The sequence below is a fragment of the Pseudophryne corroboree genome, chromosome 1 (genome assembly GCF_028390025.1).
Source record: "Pseudophryne corroboree isolate aPseCor3 chromosome 1, aPseCor3.hap2, whole genome shotgun sequence".
NCBI lineage: Eukaryota > Metazoa > Chordata > Amphibia > Anura > Myobatrachidae > Pseudophryne > Pseudophryne corroboree.
This window is the reverse complement of record NC_086444.1, coordinates 906,830,125-906,854,387: the sequence shown is the minus strand read 5'-3', so window position 1 is coordinate 906,854,387 and position 24,263 is coordinate 906,830,125. Positions and strand designations below refer to the sequence as shown.

Sequence of the window (24,263 nt, the reverse complement as noted above, 5' to 3'; positions counted from 1 at the left end):
AAGTAGCTGCTCGGCAAAGTTGTAAAGCCGAGACCCCTCGGGCAGCCGCCCAAGATGAGCCCACCTTCCCTGTGGAATGGGCTTTTACAGATTTTGGCTGTGGCAGGCCTGCCACAGAATGCGCAAGCTGAATTGTACTACAATCCAACGAGCAATCGTCTGCTTAGAAGCAGGAGCACCCAGCTTGTTGGGTGCATACAGGATAAACAGCGAGTCAGATTTCCTGACTCCAGCCGTCCTGGAAATATATATTTTGAGGGCCCTGACTACGTCCAGTAACTTGGAGTCCTCCAAGTCCCTAGTAGCCGCAGGCACCACAATAGGCTGGTTCACGTGAAACGCTGAAACCACCTTTGGGAGAAATTGAGGACGAGTCCTCAATTCTGCCCTATCCGTGTGAAAAATCAGGTAAGGGCTTTTATAAGATAAAGCCGCCAATTCTGAGACACGCCTGGCTGAAGCCAGGGCTAACAGCATTACCACCTTCCATGTGAGATATTTTAATTCCACAGTGGTGAGTGGTTCAAACCAATGTGATTTTAGGAACCCCAAAACCACATTGAGATCCCAAGGTGCCACCGGGGGCACAAAAGGAGGCTGTATATGCAGTACCCCTTTGACAAACGTCTGGACTTCAGGCACTGAAGCCAGTTCTTTTTGGAAGAAAATCGACAGGGCCGAAATTTGAACCTTAATGGACCCTAATTTTAGGCCCATAGACAGTCCTGTTTGCAGGAAATGTAGGAAGCGACCCAGTTGAAATTCCTCTGTAGGGGCCTCCTTGGCCTCACACCACGCAACATATTTTCGCCAAAAGCGGTGATAATGTTTCGCGGTTACATCCTTCCTGGCCTTTATCAGGGTAGGGATGACTTCTTCTGGAATGCCTTTTTCCTTCAGGATCCGGCGTTCAACCGCCATGCCGTCAAACGCAGCCGCGGTAAGTCTTGGAACAGACAAGGTCCCTGCTGGAGCAAGTCCTTTCTTAGAGGTAGAGGCCACGGGTCCTCCGTGAGCATCTCTTGAAGTTCCGGGTACCAAGTCCTTCTTGGCCAATCCGGAACCACGAGTATAGTTCTTACTCCTCTCCTTTTTATGATTCTCAGTACTTTTGGTACACAGGAGGGAACACATACACTGACTGGTACACCCATGGTGTTACCAGAGCGTCCACCGCTATTGCCTGAGGGTCCCTTGACCTGGCGCAATATCTGTCTAGTTTTTTGTTGAGACGGGACGCCATCATGTCCACCTTTGGTTTTTCCCAACGGTTTACCATCTCTTGGAAGACTTCTGGATGAAGTCCCCACTCCCCCGGGTGAAGGTCGTGTCTGCTGAGGAAGTCCGCTTCCCAGTTGTCCACTCCCGGAATGAACACTGCTGACAGTGCTATCACATGATTCTCCGCCCAGCGAAGAATCCTTGCAGCTTCTGCCATCGCCCTCCTGCTTCTCGTGCCGCCCTGTCTGTTTACGCGGGCGACTGACGTGATGTTGTCCGATTGGATCAATACCGCCTGACCCTGAAGCAGAGGTTTTGCTTGACTTAGGGCATTGTAAATGGCCCTTAGTTCCAGAATGTTTATATGAAGAGATGTTTCCATGCTTGACCACAAGCCTTGGAAATTTTGTCCCTGTGTGACTGCTCCCCAGCCTCTCAGGCTGGCATCTGTGGTCACCAGGATCCAATCCTGAATGCCGAATCTGCGGCCCTCTAGTAGATGAGCACTCTGCAGCCACCACAGAAGAGACACCCTTGTCCTTGGCGACAGGGTTATCCGCTGATGCATCTGAAGATGCGATCCGGACCATTTGTCCAGAAGATCCCACTGAAACGTTCTTGCATGGAATCTTCCAAATGGAATCGCTTCGTAAGAAGCCACCATTTTTCCCAGGACCCTCGTGCACTGATGCACTGACACCTGGCCTGGTTTTAGGAGATTCCTGACTAGCTCGGATAACTCCCTGGCCTTCTCCTCTGGGAGAAACACCTTTTTCTGGACTGTGTCCAGAATCATTCCTAGGAACAGGAGACGTGTCGTTGGAATCAGCTGCGATTTTGGAATATTTAGGATCCACCCGTGCTGACGTAACACTAACTGAGATAGTGCTACTCCGACTTCTAACTGTTCCCTGGACCTTGCCCTTATCAGGAGATCGTCCAAGTAAGGGATAATTAAAACGCCTTTTCTTCGAAGAAGAATCATCATTTCGGCCATTACCTTGGTAAAGACCCGAGGTGCCGTGGACAACCCAAACGGCAGCGTCTGAAACTGATAATGACAGTTTTGTACTACAAACCTGAGGTACCCTTGGTGAGAAGGGTAAATTGGGACGTGGAGATAAGCATCTTTGATGTCCAGAGACACCATATAGTCCCCTTCTTCCAGGTTTGCTATCACTGCTCTGAGTGACTCCATCTTGAATTTGAACCTCTTTATGTAAGTGTTCAAGGATTTTAGATTTAAAATTGGTCTCACCGAGCCGTCCGGCTTCGGTACCACAAACAGCGTGGAATAATACCCCTTTCCCTGTTGTAGGAGAGGTACCTTGATTATCACCTGCTGGGAATACAGCTTGTGAATGGCTTCCAAAACTGCCTCCCTGTCGGAGGGAGACTTTGGTAGAGCAGACTTCAGGAACCGGCGAGGGGGAGACGTCTCGAATTCCAGTTTGTACCCCTGTGATACTACCTGCAGAATCCAGGGGTCCACTTGCGAGTGAGCCCACTGCGCGTTGAAATTTTTGAGACGGGCCCCCACCGTGTCCGAGTCCGCTTGTAAAGCCCCAGCGTCATGCTGAAGACTTGGCAGAAGCAGAGGAGGGCTTCTGCTCCTGGGAAGAGGCTGCCTGGTGCAGTCTTTTTCCTCTTCCTCTGCCCCGGGGCAGAAATGAGTGGCCTTTTGCCCGCCTGTACTTATGGGAACGAAAGGACTGAGTTTGAAAAGACTGTGTCTTTTTCTGCTGAGAGGTGACCTGGGGTAAAAAGGTGGACTTTCCGGCCGTTGCCGTGGCCACCAGGTCCGATAGACCGGCCCCAAATAACTCCTCTCCTTTAAACGGCAATACTTCCATATGTCGTTTGGAATCCGCATCCCCTGACCACTGTCGCGTCCATAACGCTCTTCTGGCCGAAATGGACATAGCACTCACTCTTGATGCCAGGGTGCAAATATCCCTCTGTGCATCACGCATATATAGTAATGCATCCTTCAAATGCTCTATAGTCAGTAATATACTGTCCCTATCCAGGGTATCAATATTTTCAGTCAGGGAATCCGACCACGCCACTCCAGCACTGCACATCCAGGCTGATGCGATTGCTGGTCGCAGTATAACACCAGTATGTGTGTATATACCCTTCTACTTTAGGGGGTGTTTCCCAACGCGCCCTAACCTCTGGCGGGAAAGGGTATAGTGCCAATAATTTATTAAAAATTAGCACTTTTTTATCGGGGGAAACCCACGCTTTATCACACACCTCATTTAATTCATCTGACTCAGGAAAAGCTACTGGTAGTTTTTTCACTCCCCACATAATACCCTTCTTTGTGGTACTTGTAGTGTCAGAAATGTTCAATGCCTCCTTCATTGCCGTGATCATGTAACGTGTGGCCCTACTGGACATTACGTTTGTCTCCTCACCGTCGACACTGGACTCAGTATCCGTGTCTGGGTCTGTGTCGACCCACTGAGGTAACGGGCGTTTTATCGCCCCTGACGGTGTCTGAGACGCCTGGACAGGCACTAATTGATTTGTCGGCTGTCTCATGTCGTCAACAGTTTTTTGTAAAGTGCTGACATTGTCACGTAGTTCTTTAAATACAACCATCCAGTCAGGTGTCGACTCCCTAGGGGGTGACATCACTAATACAGGCAATTGCTCTGCTTCCACATCATTTTCCTCCTCATACATGTCGACACAATCGTACCGACACCCAGCACACACACAGGGAATGCTCTGATAGAGGACAGGACCCCACTAGCCCTTTGGGGAGACAGAGGGAGAGTTTGCCAGCACACACCAGAGCGCTATATATCTATATAGGGATAACCTTATATAAGTGTTACTCCCTTTTATAGCTGCTGTTTATAATTTAGCTGCCAATAGTGCCCCCCCTCTCTCGTTTTTACCCTGATTCTGTAGGGACTGCAGGGGAGAGTCAGGGAGCCGTCCTTCCAGCGGAACTGTGAGGGAAAATAAGATTTTACTTACCGATAAATCTATTTCTCGTAGTCCGTAGTGGATGCTGGGGACTCCGTAAGGACCATGGGGATATAGCGGCTCCGCAGGAGACAGGGCACAATAATAAAAGCTTTAGGATCAGGTGGTGTGCACTGGCTCCTCCCCCTATGACCCTCCTCCAAGCCTCAGTTAGGATACTGTGCCCGGAAGAGCGTGCATAATAAGGAAGGATATTGAATCCCGGGTAAGACTCATACCAGCCACACCAATTACACCGTACAACCTGTGATCTGAACCCAGTTAACAGTATGATAACAACGAAGGAGCCTCTGACAAGATGGCTCACAACAAGAATAACCCGATTTTTGTAACAATAACTATGTACAAGTATTGCAGACAATCCGCACTTGGGATGGGCGCCCAGCATCCACTACGGACTACGAGAAATAGATTTATCGGTAAGTAAAATCTTATTTTCTCTGACGTCCTAGTGGATGCTGGGGACTCCGTAAGGACCATGGGGATTATACCAAAGCTCCCAAAACGGGCGGGAGAGTGCGGATGACCCTGCAGCACCGAATGAGAGACTCCACGTCCTCCTCAGCCAGGGTATCAAATTTGTAGAATTTAGCAAACGTGTTTGCCCCTGACCAAGTAACTGCTCGGCAAAGTTGTAAAGCCGAGACCCCTCGGGCAGTCGCCCAAGATGAGCCCCCTTCCTTTTGGAATGGGCTTTTACAGATTTTGGCTGTGGCAGGCCTGCCACAGAATGTGTAAACTGAATTGTATTACAAATCCAGCGAGCAATCGTCTGCTTAGAAGCAGGAGCACCCATCTTGTTGGGTGCATACAGGCTAAACAGCGAGTCAGATTTTCTGACTCCAGCCGTCCTGGAAACATATTTTTCAGGGCCCTGACAACGTCAAGTAACTTGGAGTCCTCCAAGTCCCTAGTACCCGCAGGTACCACAATGGGTTGGTTCATGTGAAAAACAGAAAACACCTTAAGGAGAAATTAAGGACGAGTCCTCAATTCTGCCCTGTCAGAATGAAAAATTAAGTAAGGGCTTTATATATGATAAAGCCGCCAATTCTGACACACGCCTGGCTGAAGCCAGGGCTAATAGCATCGTCACCTTCCATGTGAGATATTTTAAGTCCACAGTGGTGAGTGGTTCAAACCAATGTGACTTTAGGAAACTCAAAACAACATTGAGATCCCAAGGTGCCACTGGGGCACAAAATGAGGCTGTATATGCAGTACCCCTTTTACAAACATCTGAACGTCAGGCACTAAAGCCAGTTCTTTCTGGAAGAAATTCGACAGGGCCGAAATTTGAACCTTAATGGACCCTAATTTTAGGCCCATAGACAGTCCTGTTTTCAGGAAATGTAGGAAACGACCCAGTTGGAATTCCTCTGTAGGGGCCTTCTTGGCCTCACACCACGCAACATATTTTCACCAAATGCGGTGAAAATGTTTTGCGGTTACATCCTTCCTGTCTTTGACCAGGGTAGGGATGACTTCATCTGGAATGCCCTTTCAGGATCCGGCGTTCAACCGCCATGCCGTCAAACGCGGTCGCGGTAAGTCTTGGAACAGACAAGGCCCCTGCTGGAGCAGGTCCTTTCTTAAAGGTAGAGGCCACGGGTCTTCCGTGAACATCTCTTGAAGTTTCGGGTACCAAGTCCTTCTTGGCCAATCCGGAACCACGAGTATCGTTCTTACTCATCTCCCTCTCATGATTCTCAGTACTTTTGGTATGAGAGGCATAGGAGGGAACACATACTCTGACTGGTACACCCACAGTGTTACCAGAGCGTCCACCGCTATTGCCTGAGGGTCCCTTGACCTGGCGCAATATCTGTCTAGTTTTTTGTTCAGGCGGGACGCCATCATGTCCACCTTTGGTTTTTCCCAACGGTTTACAATCATGTGGAAGACTTCCCGATGAAGTCCCCACTCTCCCGGGTAGAGGTCATGCCTGCTGAGGAAGTCTGCTTCCCAGTTTTCCACTCCCGGAATGAACACTGCTGAGAGTGTTATCACATGATTTTTCGCCCAGCGAAGAATCCTTGTAGTTTCTGCCATTTCCCTCCTGCTTCTTGTGCCGCCCTGTTTACGTGGGCGACTGCCGTGATGTTGTCCCACTGGATCAATACCGGCTGACCTTGAAGCAGAGGTCTTGCTAAGTTTAGAGCATTGTAAATTGCCCTTAGCTCCAGTATATTTATGTGGAGAGAAGTCTCCAGACTTGATCACACTCTCTGGAAATTTTTTCCTTGTGTGACTGCTCCCCAGCCACTCAGGCTGGCATCCGTGGTCACCAGGACCCAGTCCTGAATGCCGAATCTGCGGCCCTTTCATAGATGAGCACTCTGCAGCCACCGCAGAAGAAACACCCTTGTCCTTGGAGACAGGGTTATCCGCTGATGCATCTGAAGATGCGATCCGGACCATTTTTCCAGCAGATCCCACGGAAAGGTTCTTGCGTGAAATCTACCGAATGGGATCGCTTTGTAAGAAACCACCATTTTTCACAGGATCCTTGTGCAATGATGCACTGATACTTTTCCTGGTTTTAGGAGGTTCCTGACTAGCTCGGATAACTCCCTGGCTTTCTTCTCCGGGAGAAAACATCCTTTTCTGGACTGTGTCCAGAATCATCCCTAGGAACAGTAGACGTGTCGTCGGAAAAAACTGCGATTTTGGAATATTTAGAATCCACTCGTGCTGTCGTAGAACTACTTAAGATAGTGCTACTCCGACCTCCAACTGTTCTCTGGACCTTGCCTTTATCAGGAAAGCGTCCATATTTCTTTTAAGAAGAATCATCATTTCGGCCATTACCTTGGTAAAGACCCGGGGTGCCGTGGACAATCCAAACGGCAGCGTCTGAACCGATAGTGACAGTTCTGTACCACGAACCTGAGGTACCCTTGGTGAGAAGGCAAATTTGGACATGTAGGTAAGCGTCCCCGATATCCAGTGACACCATATCGTCCCCTTCTTCCTGGTTCGCTATCACTACTCTGAGTGACTCCATCTTGATTTGAACGCTTGTATGTAAGTGTTCAAATATTTCAGATCTCACCGAGCCGTCTGGCTTCAGTACCACAATATAGTGTGGAATAATACCCCTTCCCTTGTTGTAGAAGGGGTACTTTGATTATCACCTGCTGGGAATACAGCCTGTGAATTGTTCCCAATACTGCCTCCCTGTCGGAGGGAGACGTTGGTAAAGCAGACTTCAGGAACTTGTGAGGGGGAGACGTCTCGAATTTCCAATGTACACCTGGGATACTACGTGTAGGATCCAGGAGTCCACTTGTGAGTGAGCCCCCTGCGTGCTGAAACTCTTGAGATGACCCCCTACCGCACCTGAGTCCGCTTGTACTGCCCCAGCGTCATGCTGCGGACTTGGCAGAAGCTGTGGAGGGCTTCTGTTCCTGGGAATGGGCTGCCTGCTGCAGTCTTCTTCCCTTTCCTCTACCCCTGGGCAGATATGACTGGCCCTTTTGCCCGCCTGCCCTTATGGGGACGAAAGGACTGAGACTGAAAAGACTGTGTCCTTTTCTGCTGAGATGTGACTTGGGGTAACAAAAGGTGGATTTTTCAGCTGTTGCCATGGCCACCAGGTCCGATGGACCGCCCCTTTATACGGCAATACTTCCATGTGCCGTCTGGAATCTGCATCACCTGACCACTGTCGTGTCTTCGTCTGGCAGATATGGACATCACATTTACTCTTGATGCCAGAATGCAAATATCCCTCTGCGCATCTCGCATATATAGAAATGCATCTATAGTCAATAAAATCTTGTCCCTGTCAAGGGTATCAATATTTTCAGTCAGGAAATCCGACCAAGCCCCCTCAGCGCTGCACATCCAGGCTGAGGCGATTGCTGGTCGTAGTATAACACCAGTATGTGTGTATATACTTTTAGGATATTTTTCAGCTTCCTATCAGCTGGCTCCTTGAGGGCTGCCGTATCTGGAGACGGTAACGCCCCTTGTTTTTATAAGCGTGTGAGCGCCTTATCCACCCTAAGGTGTGTTTCCCAACTCGCCCTAACTTCTGGCGGGAAAGGGTATACCGCCAATAATTTTCTATCGGAGGAAACCCACGTATCATCACACACTTCATTTAATTTATCTGATTCAGGAAAAACTACAAGTATTTTATTCACACCCTACATAATACCCTTATTTGTGGTACTTGTAGTATCAGAAATATGTAACACCTCCTTCATTGCCCTTAACATGAAACGTGTGGCCCTAAAGGAAAATACGTTTGTTTATTCACCGTCGACACTGGAGTCAGTGTCCGTGTCTGTGTCAACCGACTGAGGTAAATGGGCGTTTTTACAAGCCCCTGACGGTGTCTGAGACGCCTGGACAGGTACTAATTTGTTTGCCGGCCGTCTCATGTCGTCAACCGACCTTGCAGCGTGTTGACATTATCACGTAATTCCTAAATAAGCCATCCATTCCAGTGTCGACTCCCTAGAGAGTGACATCACCAATACAGGCAATTTGCTCTGCCTCCTCACCAACATCGTCCTCCTACATGTCGACACACACGTACCGACACACAGCACACACACAGGGAATGCTCTGATAGAGGACAGGACCCCACTAGCCCTTTGGGGAGACAGAGGGAGAGTTTGCCAGCACACACCAAAAACGCTATAATTATACAGGGACAACCCCTTATACAAGTGTTTTCCCTTATAGCATTTTTATATATGTAATCATATCGCCAAATAAGTGCCCCCCCTCTCTGTTTTAACCCTGTTTCTGTAGTGCAGTGCAGGGGAGAGCCTGGGAGCCTTCCTCACAGCAGAGCTGAGCAGGAAAATGGCGCCGTGTGCTGAGGAGAATAGGCCCCGCCCCCTTTTCGGCGGGCTCTTCTCCCGGAGTTTGTGAGATCTGGCAGGGGTTAAATACATCCATATAGCCTCAAGGGCTATATGTGATGTATTTTAGCCATAAAAAGGTATTATACATTGCTGCCCAGGACGCCCCCCCCAGCGCCCTGCACCCTCAGTGACAGTTGGTGACTGTTGGTGAAGTGTGCTGACAACAATGGCGCACAGCTGCAGTGCTGTGCGCTACCTTATGAAGACTGAAAGTCTTCTGCCGCCTGTTTCTGGACTCTGGACCTCTTCAACTTCGGCATCTGCAAGGGGGGTCGGCGGCACGGCTCCGGGACGAACCCCAGGGTGAGACCTGTGTTCCGACTCCCTCTGGAGCTAATGGTGTCCAGTAGCCTAAGAAGCAAATCCATCCTGCACGCAGGTGAGTTTACTTCTCTCCCCTAAGTCCCTCGTAGCAGTGAGCCTGTTGCCAGCAGGTCTCACTGAAAGAAAAAAACCTAACTTAAACTTTTATTCTAAGCAGCTCAGGAGAGCCACCTAGATTGCACCCTTCTCGGCCGGGCACAAAAATCTAACTGAGGCTTGGAGGAGGGTCATAGGGGGAGGAGCCAGTGCACACCACCTGATCCTAAAGCTTTTATTATTGTGCCCTGTCTCCTGCGGAGCCGCTATATCCCCATGGTCCTTACGGAGTCCCCAGCATCCACTAGGACGTCAGAGAAAATGGCGCTTGTGTGCTGAGGAGATAGGCTCCGCCCCTTCACGACGGCCTTATCTCCCGCTTTTTTCTGGAAAACTGGCAGGGGTTAAATACATCCATATAGCCCAGGAGCTATATGTGATGTATTTCTTTTGCCATCCTAAGGTATTTTTGTTTTTATTGCGTCTCAGGGCGCTCCCCCCCAGCGCCCTGCACCCTCAGTGACCGGAGTGTGAAGTGTGCTGAGAGCAATGGCGCACAGCTGCAGTGCTGTGCGCTACCTTAGTTGAAGACAGGAACGTCTTCTGCCGCCGATTTCACCGGACCTCTTCGTTCTTCTGGCTCTGTAAGGGGGCCGGCGGCGCGGCTCCGGGACCCATCCAGGCTGAACCTGTGATCGTCCCTCTGGAGCTAATGTCCAGTAGCCTAAGAAACCCAATCCACTCTGCACGCAGGTGAGTTCGTTTCTTCTCCCCTTAGTCCCACGATGCAGTGAGCCTGTTGCCAGCAGGACTCACTGAAAATAAAAAAACTAAAATAAACTTTTACTCTAAGCAGCTCAGGAGAGCCACCTAGCATGCACCCTTCTCGTTCGGGCACAAAAATCTAACTGAGGCTTGGAGGAGGGTCATAGGGGGAGGAGCCAGTGCACACCAGCTAGTTCAAGCTTTTACTTTTGTGCCCAGTCTCCTGCGGAGCCGCTATTCCCCATGGTCCTTACGGAGTCCCAGCATCCACTTAGGACGTTAGAGAAAATCTGTTTGCATCAAGCCTAGTGATAAAATAGAGAAGAGCATATTAAAGTGCCACAATGAGGTCTTTGGTGAAGTGGTAGCCAAAGAGGCACATAAAGTAAGAAAACACTCACATGTCCAAATGTAATAGTCTGCAGGTTGTGGAAAGTGCCAATGTTTTGTTGATTCATCTCACAGATAAATGGACAACAACACGTCACTTCCACAACTTGCAGTCTGTTACATTTTGCCCATATTTATAGCAAAATAACAACTTAAATTGACACCTACCTGTCATTCCATGACTTCTCATTCTTCCCATTTTATATTCTGCTTTAAGTGATGGCAGAAGTGCAGCTCCTATAGCAATGCCATCCAGCATTGCACTGAACTTAAGGACAATAGGCTTCTTCTCCAGTCCCTCTGGGAGTTGGGGAAATACATTGGTTTCAATTGGAGTTTGGTTTACACTTGTGGGGGTCTTTTCAGAAAGTAAAGGAGTTGCAACATCCTCTTTAGGAGGGGGCACCCTGTGAAAGAGATCCAACTGTAATCATGATTGAAGTTGAGGATACAGTGTGCAAATTTCATGAACAAATAACACAAATGGGGGAATTCAAATGTTTGAAAAGTTGGTTGGATGTCTGTTTTTTCGTGTCTATTAGAAATAGGGAAAAACAGACACCAAACTGACTTTTCAAACATTTGAATTCCCTCCAAAGAATCTTGCTCAGTCAGCTTACAATACATTCCTAAAGCAATCTGTTTATTTGTAGCATCTCTTGTTATTTTACTGAAAACATACTGTACAACGTGCCAAATTCACTTATTATAATAAGATTTTAAACCTACCAGTAAATCTTTTTCTCCTAGTCCGTAGAGGATGCTGGGGACTCCGTAAGGACCATGGGGTATAGACAGGCTCCGCAGGAGACATGGGCACTATAAAGAACTTTTAGTATGGGTGTGCACTGGCTCCTCCCTCTATGCCCCTCCTCCAGACCTCAGTTAGAGAACTGTGCCCAGAGGAGATGGACAATATGAGGAAAGGATTTTGTTAATCTAAGGGCAATATTCATACCAGCCCACACCAATCATACCATATAACCTGGAATATACGCAATCAGTTAACAGTATGAACAAAAAAACAGTATCAGTCAAAGACCGATTCCAACTGTAACATAACCCTTATGTAAGCAACAACTATATACACAAGTCTTGCAGATTTAGTCCGCACTGGGACGGGCGCCCAGCATCCTCTACGGACTAGGAGAAAAAGATTTACCGGTAGGTTTAAAATCTTATTTTCTCTTACGTCCTAGAGGATGCTGGGGACTCCATAAGGACCATGGGGTTTATACCAAAGCTCCCAACCGGGCGGGAGAGTGCGGATGACTCTGCAGCACCGACTGAGCAAACGCAAGGTCCTCACCAGCCAGGGTATCAAACTTGTAGAATTTTGCAAAAGTGTTTGAACCCGACCAAGTAGCTGCTTGGCAAAGCTGTAATGCCGAGACGCCTCGGGCAGCCGCCCAAGAAGAGCCAACCTTCCTACTGGAATGGGCCTTTACCGAATTTGGTAACAGCAATCCAGCCGTAGAATGAACCTGCTGAATCGTGTCACAGATCCAGCGAGCAATAGTCTGCTTAGAAGCAGGAGCGCCAACCTTGTTGGCTGCATACAGGACAAACAGAACCTCTGTTTTCCTAACCCTAGCCGTCCTGGCTACATAAATTTTTAAGGCCCTGACTACATCCAGGGACTTGGAGTCCTCCAAGTCCCCCGTAGCCACAGGCAGCACAATAGGTTGGTTCATGTGAAAAGACGAAACCACCTTAGGTAGATATTGAGGACGAGTCCTCCATTCCGCTCTATCCACCTGGAAAATCAGATAGGGGCTCTTGTGAGACAAAGCCGCCAATTCGGACACCCGCCTTGCAGATGCCAAGGCCAATAACATGACCACTTTCCAAGTGAGAAATTTCAATTCAACTGTTTGAAAAGGCTCAAACCAGTGCGATTTAAGGAACTGTAACACTAAGTCAAGGTCCCATGGTGCTACTGGGAGCACAAAAGGAGGCTGGATGTGTAGCACTCCCTTTACAAAAGTTTGGACTTCTGGGAGAGAAGCCAATTCCTTCTGGAAGAATATAGACAGGGCCGAAATCTGTACCTTAATGGAGCCTCACGTTAGGCCCATATCCACTCCTGTCTGTAGAAAGTGGATAAAACGGCCCAAGTGGAAACCTTCCGTAGGATCTGTAACGGACGCAGCCCAGCTGGCTCATGAGGAGTACTTTTTGCCAGCCTGTTTCTGGATTCAGTGCGTTAGTGTAAAGAGACCGGACAGAACTTGGTTATCACCTATACCGCATGCTGCCTGGATTCCCAATAGAACTGGACATCACATATTATTGTGAAACATTATCCCTCTGTTATATGTGTTTGTGTTTAACAGGGAATAATATGTCTAGCCTGATGTTTTGTACAGAATGCATATGAAGATGTATATATATGAATGTACTGGTTATTGTATTATAGTTTGTAAAATAATGTGTGTGTCCCCCCCATGTGGCTGCTTTGATAACCTGTGTGTTTGCTGTTGGAGATACAGCCAGTCTCAGATGTCAGTCCATACACCCCCCTCATTCTTACCCACACAATGGATTCCAGGCCACACAATCAGATTAATTAAGGTTCATTTAGTTAACATCTATTGTGTGCTAGAGGCATGCCTGGGCATGTTAAAGTAGGTCTATCTGAAAGTGTTCTGTAGTCAGCCCCTTTAATGTAACCCACCCAATACAGAGCCAGAAGGTGTCGCCTTATGGTAGGACAGACAAAGGTTTGAGGATAACAGAGGCTATTGAAACAGAGAGTGCATGGAAGTTCCTGGCCTGAGAGGAGTGATGTGTTTGGCTTCTGAAAGCTACTGGTAAGATAGTGCTGCCAGTGTGCTGAGGCCTAGAAGCATTGTTGGAATCCACTGGTTTCAAGAGGCTACTGGACGTGCACTGAGGGAGAGATCTACACAGAAGGACAGAGAGAGTGGATGTACCTCTGTAGTGGAGACACCGACTAGGCATTGCGGTGCCATCAGTGGAAAAGGGCACTGTGTGAGCTGGTATCCCAGACCAGGGGACTCAGAACTACTGCTGGCAGGCTGGCAGGAGACTGTAATTCTAAACTACTGTGGGGACTTAGTAAGTAAGATACCATCCTGGCATGTAATAGTTACTGTTTTAGTGTACTGTGTGTATATTTACAATAAAGGGCATTTGCCACTTTACTAAACTGTTTACCTGAGTGATCAGAGAATCCCTATCTTCACAATTGGTGGCAAGCAGTGGGGTCACTCATTCCCAGTTTACCCTGGGTAAGGCTGCGAGAGGTGTCAGCGGAGGGCACCTAAGAGCCTTGTAAACAGTTTGGCACACAGTAGCCAGGTATCTTGCTGAAAAGTTTAGTACGTTTGGAAAGTCAGCAGTATGGAGGCAGAAACAGAGGTGTACAAAAACCTCAACAAGAGATTCCTGCATATGGTCTGTCGAGCACGAGGTATTAAGGTGACCGCAACAGATGTAAAGGAATCATTAATTGCGAAATGGCTGAAATGGGATCAAGAACACCCTTGTGATGAGGAGGAGGACTCTGAGGAGTCAGATGAGGAGGAACAAGTGACGGAGTGGTTGAGACCTACAGCCGGGACATTCGATGCCAGTAACCGCAGGGAGAGCAGAGGATCGGAGGTGGGATCCCGAGGGTTAGTACAACCCCGTCTGAAAGCCCTTAGAGAGGGGAAGGTTGGAGAAAAGTTTGAAAAGACACCGGAGGTATTACAGGCCCGTCTAGAAGCACTGGGAGATTGCGCAACACCAGAGGATCGGATGCGGGTAATAAAGGAGGTGCTGGAATTACCAGACAACAGTCCTACAGTGCGGACTCTTGCACCAGCAGCCACCGTTCTACAGACTGCCCTGTCCCATCAGGATGAGCCCCAGGGCAGGTGCCAGCGACGCAACGTCGCGTCTGACGTTTCATACAGAGGAGATTCGCAGAGCCAGCGACTGGGTCAGAGGATGGATAGCTCGAGCAGTCGGCTGATGGAATCCACACTGAGATGGCGTGAACAGACCAGGGAGCAGGTCGTGCTGGACTACCCCAGGAGACAGTGGTGTCTGGGTCATACCGAGCAGGTAAGTGCAGTGAATGCTACCCTGCACTACCCTATACCAGGAAATTCAGAGGAACGGATGAGTTGTGTATCTGCTGGGCTTTTAGCTGTCCCATGTGCTATACTGGGGGAGGCTACTGAAAATGAGAAGGAAGTGGGGTCTGTCATTCAGATACCCCAGGAGGAGATGCACTATACCTTCCCATTTTCAGAGGTGGAAAATGAAGAAATGGTGAATGAATGCCAGTTCCAAGAAGATGTTGGTGTCATGGGTAGTAAGTAAGATACCATCCTGGCATGTAATAGTTACTGGTTTAGTGTACTGTGTGTGTATATTTACAATAAAGGGCATTTGCCACTTTACTAAACTGTTTACCTGAGTGATCAGAGAATCCGTATCTTCACAGGATCATTCTTGGCTTCACACCAAGATACATACTTTCTTCAGATACAGTGATAATGTTTCGCCGTCACTTCCTTCCTAGCCCTTATCAGAGTAGGGATGACTTCTTCCGGAATACCCTTCTCCGCTAGTTTACGGTGTTCAACCGCCATGCCGTCAAACGTAACCGCGGTAAGTCTTGGAACACGCAGGGCCCCTGCTGCAACAGGTCCTCTCTGAGAGGAAGAGGCCACGGATCTTCTGTGGGCATCCCCTGAAGATCTGAATACCAGGCCCTACGAGGCCAATCTGGAACAATGAGTATTGTCAGTACTCTTTTCTTTCTATTGATTCCCAATATTTTTGAGATGAGAGGAAGAGGAGGAAACACATAGACCGACTGAAACACCCATGGTGTCACCAGGGCGTCCACCGCTACTGCCTGAGGGTCCCTTGACCTGGCGCAATACCTCCAAAGCTTCTTGTTGAGGCGTGATGCCATCATTTCTATTTGAGGAAGCTCCCAACGACTTGTTATCTCTGCAAAGACTTCTTGATGAAGTCCCCACTCTCCTGGATGGAGATCGTGTCTGCTGAGGAAGACTGCTTCCCAGTTGTCCACTCCCGGAATGAATATCGCTGAAAGAGCGCTTACGTGATTTTCTGCCCACCGCAGTATCCTGGTGGCTTCCGCCATTGCCACTCTGCTCTTTGTATCGCCTTGGCGGTTTACATGAGCCACAGCTGTAACGTTGTCTGATTGAATCAGAACCGGTAGGTCGCAAAGAAGATTCTCCGATTGTCGTAGGCCGTTGTAAACGGCCCTTAATTCCAGTATGTAGATGTGTAGGCAAGCCTCCTGGCTTGACCACAGTCCCTGAAAATGTCTTCCTTGTGTGACTGCTCCCCATCCTCGGATGCTCGCGTCCGTGGTCACCAGAACCCAGTCCTGAATGCCGAACCTACGACCTTCTAGAAGATGAGCACTCTGCAGCCACCACAGGAGAGACCCTGGCCCTGGGGGACAGGGTTATCTTCCGATGTATTGGAAGAGGACACCCGGACCACTTGTCCAGAAGGTCCCACTGAAAAGTCCATGCCTGAAACCTGCCGAAGGGGATGGCCTCGTAGGTTGCCGCCATTTTCTCCAGTACTCGAGTGCATTGATGGACTGACACTCTTTTTTGTTTTAACAGGTCTCTGACCCTGTTCTGGAGTTCCAGGGCTTTTCCCATTGGGAGAAAAAAAACCTCTTCTGTTCTGTGTCCAGAATCATGCCTAAGAAAGACAGCCGAGTTGTTGAAACCAACTGTGACTTTGGTAGATTTAGAATCCAGCCATGTTGCTGCAGCACTCTTAGGGAAGACGACCCGCTTTTCTGCAAGTGTTCCTTTGATCTCGCTTTTATCAGGAGATCGTCCAAGTACGGGATAATTGTGACTCCCTGCCTGCGCAGGAGTACCATTACTTCCGCCATTACCTTGGTGAAAACCCTTGGGGCCGTGGAAAGCCCAAATGGCAACATCTGAAATTGGAAATGACAGGCCTGTACAGCGAATCTCAGGTACGCTTGATGAGGAGGATAAATGGGGACATGAAGGTATGCATCCTTTATGTCTAGTGACACCATAAAGTCCCCCCCCTTCCAGGCTGTAGATCACTGCACTGAGCGATTCCATCTTGAACTTGAACCTTTTTAAGTACAGGTTCAGGGATTTTATGTTGAGAATGGGTCTGACCAAGCCATCCGGTTTCGATTGCCCCAAATAGGGTTGAATAGTACCCTTTTCCCTGTTGCATTAAGGGAATTTCTGATAATCACTTGCTGTAGCCACAGCTTTCGAATTGCAGCCCACACTATCTCCCTCTCTGGGGGGAGACGTTGGTAAAGCCGATTTGAAGAATCGGCGGGGAGGCACGTCTTTGAATTCCAGCTTGTAACCTTGGGACACAATTTCCATCACCCAAGGATCCACATCCGACTAAACCCAGACGTGGCTGAAGAGTCGAAGACGTGCCCCCACCGGAGCGGACTCCCTCCGTGGAGCCCCAGCGTCATGCGGTGGATTTAGTAGAAGCCGGGGAGAACTTCTGTTCCTGGGAACTGGCCGTAGCAGGCATTCTTTTTCCCTCTACCCTTACCTCTGGCGAGGAAGGAAGAGCCCCGACCTCTTCTGTACTTATGCGACTGAGAGGACTGCATCTGATACTGCAGCGTTTTCTTTTGCTGTGGGGGAACATAAGGCAAAAAAAGATAGATTTACCCGCGGTAACTGTTGAAACCAGGTCCGCGAGACCTTCCCCAATTAAAAGCTCACCCTTGTAAGACGAAATTTCCATATGTCTCTTTGAGTCGGCATCACCCGTCCATTGGCTGGTCCACAGCATATATGACTGCGTCTTTGATGTGACCTAAGGTCAATAAACTGGTATCCCTATCTAGGGTATCGATATCAGCTGACAAGGTATCTGTCCAAGCTGCTACCGCGCTACAAACCCAAGCCGATGTTATTGCCGGTCTGAGCAAAGCCCCCGTATGTGTATAAATTGATTTTAAGGTAGTTTCATGCCTGCAATCCGCAGGACATTTTAGTGTCACCGTGTCCAGGGACGGTAGGGCCACCTTTTTAGATAAGCGTGTTAAGGCCTTGTCGACCGTGGGTGATGATTCCCACCGTCTCCTGTCCTTTGAGGGGAAAGGATACGCCATAATAATTCTTTTGGGAATCTGCAGTTTTTTGTCTGGAGTTTCCCCATCCTTTTCAAATCATGCGTTCAGCTCATAAGATGGGGGAAATGCTACCTCAGGTTTCTTTACCTTAAACCTGTGTACCCTAGTGTCAGGGACAGCGGGGTCATCTGTGATATGCAAAACATCTTTTATTGCAATAATCAAAAATTGAATACTTTTTGCCACCCTTGGATGTAACCTTGCATTATCATAGTCAACACTGGAGTCAGAATCCGTGTCGGTATCAGTGTCTACTATTTGGGACAGGGGACGTTTTTGAGACCCTGAAGGGCCCTGTGACACAGTCAAATCCTTGGACTCTGCTATGTCCAATCTCTTATGTAATAAATTTACATTTGCATTTAAAACATTCCACATGTCCAACCAATTAGGTGTCGGCGTTGCCGACGGAGACACCACAATCATCTGCTCCACCTCCTCCTTAGATGAGCCTTCCGCTTCAGACATGCTGACACACATACCGACACAACCCCACACACACAGGGATATTTATATGGAGACAGATCCCTAATAAGGCCCTTTGGAGAGACAGAGAGAGAGTATGCCAGCACACACCCAGCGCCACTGACACCGGAAAAAGAATTCCCAGATAAAACAGCGCTTTTATATAAATAAATTATATATATATATATATATATATATATCACATTATATACATTCACTGCTGCTAATAAGTGCCCTCCCCCCAGCAGGGAAGAGTCCGGGGAGCCAGCTCCATGCTGTGGAGAAAATGGCGCTTTCCGTGCTGAGGGATCAAGCTCTGCCCCCTCACCGGCGGGCTTCGGTCCCGCTCATTTTTACAATACTGGCGGGGGTTATGATATATAGTGCCTCTGTAGATTATATATGTATGTTTGCCAGCACTAGAGGTTTATTGCTGCCCAGGGCGCCCCCCTGCGCCCTGCACCCATCAGTGCCTTGTGTGTGGGAGCAATGGCGCGCAGCGTTACCGCTGCGCGCTTACCTCAGTGAAGATCTGAAGTCTTCTGCCGCCTTGAAGTCTTCTTTTCTTCTTATACTCACCCGGCTTCTATCTTCCGGCTCTGCGAGGAGGACGGCGGCGCGGCTCTGGGAAGAACGGCAGGGTGAGACCTGCGTTCCGACTCCCTCTGGAGCTAATGGTGTCCAGTAGCCTAAGAAGCAGAGCCTATCACTTAAGTAGGGCTGCTTCTCTCTCCTCAGTCCTACGACGCAGGGTGCCTGTTGCCAGCAGTGCTCCCTGAAAATAAAAAACCTAACAAAATTCTTTTTCAGAGAAACTCAGGAGAGCTCCCCTGTAATGCACCCTATCTCCTCTGGGCACGAGATCTAACTGAGGTCTGGAGGAGGGGCATAGAGGAAGGAGCCAGTGCACAGCCATACTAAAAGTTCTTTGTAGTGCCCATGTCTCCTGCGGAGCCCGTCTATACCCCATGGTCCTTACGGAGTCCCCAGCATCCTCTAGGACGTAAAAGAAATAGTGTTTCCAGTAGCCTTATCTTGCTTTCTGAGCAACTTCTAGGGAGCGGCAGATGATCATGAAAAAACGTTTGCATTTCTAATGTGCATATTGTGACTCACACAGTGGATGGCTGCCGGATGAGGTCTGAGATCTGCTTGGAGAGTTGGTGGGAGCTGCGCACCATCATGCTGTGCAGTGTAGCTGGGTGCTGTGGAATGTTTATGCTGATGGCTCCAACTTTGAAAACAGCAGCGTTGCTTGTCCTCAGGCCTCTTTGGGCACTATAAAGAGCCTGGGATTTTGCAATGCTGCACTTTACCACCGTCCTGGATAAATAGAAATGACAGATTTAACACATTTATTCTGTGCATCTTTCCAACTATGTAAATGTGAAATAAGAGACAGGTTGCACATCTACAGTACATGCGTTATCTACACTCATGCTTATGTTTATTAAGCTTACAGAGACGACAAGGTACAGAAAAAAGCGCCACACTGAACAGTATTTGATGTATTATATGAATGATTCAGTATTCTCTGTGATGATTAATATCCTGATGTTATTAGAAGAATAATAATGATTATCTGGTTGTACTAATACACATTAGTGGAAAACCAAATATATTTTCAGGGCTTGGATATAGAACAAGGGAATTCTACTTTAGAATCTCTTTCAGCAGTAAGTAAACACTGAAAACGCTGTAAGACTATAACAGGAGTCCCACACCCACACAGAGTAAAGTTATACCCCTTTCAGATTGGCAGAGTCGGGTCGCACCCAGGAATTTGTACACGGGTGCTTCCCGGGGTACGACCTGGCTTGAGACCCCTTTACAGACTTGCGGACCAACCCAGCATATTGCCGAGTTGGTGACGTCACCACAGACACTACAGGATGATCATCTCCAAGTGGCGTTTCCTCCTATGCAGAGAACGGGTGCCCGGTCGCCTGGACCCGGGCTTACCGTTCACACTGCACCACATCTTGGGTCGATTCCGGCTTCAACCCAGGTCGCAACCTGAGATTAAATGTCGGGACGCTTGACCCGGGATATTCATTCAGGACCCTTTCAGACTAAGCAAAATCCCAGGTTGATGTGCGTTTACGTGCAATAACCCAGGAAATTTATGCTAGTCTGAAAAGGGGTATAACTGTAGGCTCACTACATCCTGTACACGAACGCACTGAAGACTGGCTTTTTATTATCTAGTGCCATTGATGGTACGGTAGTAACGCTGGTTCCTACAACAATTGGTTTTTAAAAAGCATTTATTAAAGACCAATGTGCTCCAAACCCCGAAAGGTCACCGTTAACCTATGTTTGCTTTAGCCTTTTTTTTTTTTTTTAAATAATTGCACAGATAAATTCTAAGTAAGCAACTCCTAATCGTAGTGAGACTGTTACAATTGAAGTGTTTATTCAAGTTGGAGATTAAGGTACTGTAGCTGTGTAACAGAGTTAACGCTATGAAATTCCTTATAGAGCAAAATCTAAACAGGATTTCTCTAGCAAAAATCCACAATTAGACTCTGCACAGATGATTATATGTTGGGACCATCTTTTAAAACTCATGATCTCAAGTTTTTATTAAATTCTAGTTCTGCTTTAGCAGCTCATGACAAACTAATACATATATTTCAAATATTTAAACTACAACATGACCCTACTGAATCCAAATACTTACCCAGGTTTAATCTAATTTCTAAATGGCTTACTGCATTTCTGTTTTTGTAAAAATAAAAAAAAACAGGCCAAACCATTACATGCCATAGAAATAAAATCTCTGTAGGAGGACTTCATATAAAGCACATAATAGAAACACATCACAAGGTCACAACCACTAAACAATTATCAAGACATACAGAAACTCTTGTTTGGCTGTGCTTGTTGGAGATGTAGGGAAATCCTCCAGTCTAAAGATGAAGGTACAAGAGAAAGCAAGAAGAAACAAAAACAAATCAAAGAATAAACAAACAATTATGCAACACTGGTTTGTTAAATACTGCAAACAATATAACTGGAGGTTGGAAAAGTGAGGCCACAAGCTTATATTTTCGCATCGAATTCTATTCCATCCTATTCCCCGTGAAGGGTGTCTGTAAACACCAGAAACAGCGCCCAAACTTGCAACCCTCACTACCCGTTTTAGTGTCCAACTCACAGTTTTTGCTCACATCCCTATGGGGTTGCAAAGAAAAATCTGCGAGTCAGCCATACTTCGCGGGGAAGAGGAATGACCCCAGTATGTCAGATGGCTTAAGTCAAACTGCACGGTCTTTACCAGAAAACATAGCCTTTTATTAAATTTAGAGATTCTCACCCTAAAAGCAGCAATCCCATTAAAAAAAACAAAAAAAAACTTTTAACATAAATCACTGTGGAAGGCTATAAGAAGGAGCTTGATCATTTTCTTCTCATTTTTTAGACTGCTATTAGTGATTTTCTACACTGCTATGTGGCTATCACCATGGACACCACAGTTACATGACACCATGTTGTGAGGTCCTGAAATGCTCAACCTGTGTTCCGTTTTTACTATAATCCTCTTGCTTCATTCTACGCCTCTACCATCTCTTAACATGCTGACAGCATGAGAGTAGCATCCACAAAAGTTTTCCCTCTAGAGTGATTTTGAAAGATGACTAATTTATAGTAGGATGCCAGAGAAAAACTGCCATCATACATATATTTTAAAAGGTATGTAACTTGCGATTTAAGATAATAAAAACATGGGATTGCTTCTTTAAGTATTCCAAATCCTGATACAAATACAAAATCTGGGGCAGATGTATTAAGCCTGGAGAACTGATAAAGCAGAGATAAGTGGAAGGTGATCATTACGGGTTTGAAATGACAGGAGCTGATTGGCTGGTGCGTTATCACCTTCTACTTATCACTTCTTTATCACTTCTCCAGGCTTAATACATCAACCCCTAGGTTCTTTAAACCTATCCTTAAATGTTAAGTGTGTCAAAAACTGCTCTAAATTTGAATTAGTTGATATGTAAAAATGTATAGTAACTTAGGGGTATATTCAATTGAAGTTGAAAACTGCCGTCTGTCGAAAAGACGTCAGTTTTCGACTTTTTAAGGTGGAATTCCTGATTTGACTTATTCAATATTTTGCTAAACTTTTCAACAAGTACGTGGATCGGCGGAATAGCTGCCGATCCACGTGTTTATGTCGAAAACGGGGCCAAATCCGACAGGTTTTGGCCCCCTTTTCAACCATCTCAGTCCGTCATCAAAATGATGTCGGAATGACATGCGGACCCGGAGGAGGCGAGGGGGGGAGCCGCAGGGAGACGGGGGGGGGGGGGGGAGGGGGGGGTACAGCCGGCGGGCACACAGGAGAGATCAGCGCTGCAGCTGGTTGTCACTCAGCCGCCCGACCTCACGGCAGCTTCCACCGGGCTCCAGCACGCTGCCGTGAGGTCGGGCGGCTGAGTGACATCCTGCTGCAGCGCTACTGTAGCGCTGATCCTCCCCTCTCCTCCTCTGGGTCCCATCTAAAATTCGACTTGAAAAAGTTGAATTAAGATGGGGATTGAATAGGGGTTGTCGGATCCATTCCGACAAATACATGTCGGAATGGAGCAGACTTTAATTGAATATACCCCTTATAATGTGATAATGTAGGCTTAGTAAAATTCAGATTTGCAGAACAGTTGCAAAGTAAACTTATTATCTTAAAAAAGTCTAATGTTTTTATTAATTTCCCTTAAAATAGTTTAAAAGAGCAAATTATAACAGATTTGATTGGTATATGTGAACAAAACTGTATTATAAGATATAATATTATTCTAAATGCATTAAACATGTTCAGATTATCAAAACCTATTACATTAGTATCTGCTCTTTAATGTATTTTACTGAAGAAAAGTACCCAATTCTACTGTCAAAATGTCATATTGAAATTCTTAAATATGACATAGAACATAGGGGTAGATGTATGATCCTCAATTATGGGAGGGAAGCACTATCAGCGAACATTGGGTGGTATTCAATTATTTTCACCCCCTTCCACACCCGTTCTGTTTCTGCTGACGGGACTGGTATAATCATTTCAGCTCGCTACCCCTGGGGTAGCAAGGGCACCCAACCCTTTACGCAGCTAAACCTGATTACTATGGGCGCAATATGCGCGATAACGGGGATCACTTTAGAGAGGAGATTGGGCGTGATATATCACTTGAATACCGCCCACTATATTGAATGATACCGCTTCTCCCCATGTATGACTCTGGCAGTGTGTGCTACATGACAGAGGCTACAAGATGGCACTCTGATATGCCGGGAAATGTATGAATGGTCAGTGGCACTATTGATATCGAGAGCTGCAGGTGTCGTTGCCCATTCCACACTGCAGGGACAGATCTGTCTCTGGCTGTGGCGGATGCTGGCTCCTGGCTGCATAGATGATTTGTGATAATAGCGAGATATCACGCATGCCCAGTGAGCCGGCCAGAAGGAGTGACACAGTGCATCAGCCCTAAGCTGATGCACTGTGGGCTCTGACTGTGATCGCTGGAGGGGCTCCGGCAGACGAGATGGTAATACATCTCATCGGTGTTAAGTCCAACTTTGCCTTGGTAAAGAGGTGAAGCATGAAGTGCTATAGCAGCATGATACGTGCCACTATAATACATCTCCCACTTAATCGGTTAATGGTCATATTTGCTTGCACATCAATGGGACCAGCAACACATTGTAAGCAATGACATGTGAAAGCATCAATCGTAGGTTATAAGGCAGTGAGAAAAGGCACATTATGGTAGACTTACCATTGTTAACTTTCTTTCTGCGAGGTACACTGGGTTCCACAGGGAAACATCAGGGGAGTGTAGAGTGGATATTGATCGAGAGGCACCAACAGGCTAAAGCTTTAGGCTGTCCCAGGATGCATTGGGGCCTCCTCTATAACCCCGCCTCAAGGCACTGTGAGCTCAGTTTCGCTAACCAGTCCAATGCAGGAGCAGGTAAGAGAGAAGGTAGATGTTAGTCACATAGAA

At 47.4% G+C, this 24,263-nt stretch overlaps 1 protein-coding gene across 12 annotated transcripts in view; it reads right to left on the bottom strand.

Annotated features, from left to right (window-relative positions):
* Positions 1-24,263, bottom strand: part of BLTP1 (bridge-like lipid transfer protein family member 1) — a 705,550-nt gene that overhangs the window by 216,184 nt on the left and 465,103 nt on the right. For 11 of the 12 annotated variants that reach the window (XM_063920260.1, XM_063920265.1, XM_063920266.1 and 8 more), the window contains 3 exons: positions 21,114-21,164; positions 19,369-19,575; positions 10,791-11,029 (listed from right to left, as the gene is read on the bottom strand). In XM_063920260.1, the coding sequence (XP_063776330.1) occupies positions 10,791-11,029; positions 19,369-19,575; positions 21,114-21,164 (497 nt within the window). The remainder of the gene's footprint in view (positions 1-10,790; positions 11,030-19,368; positions 19,576-21,113; positions 21,165-24,263) is intronic. The other variant, XM_063920263.1, reaches the window with a different exon arrangement.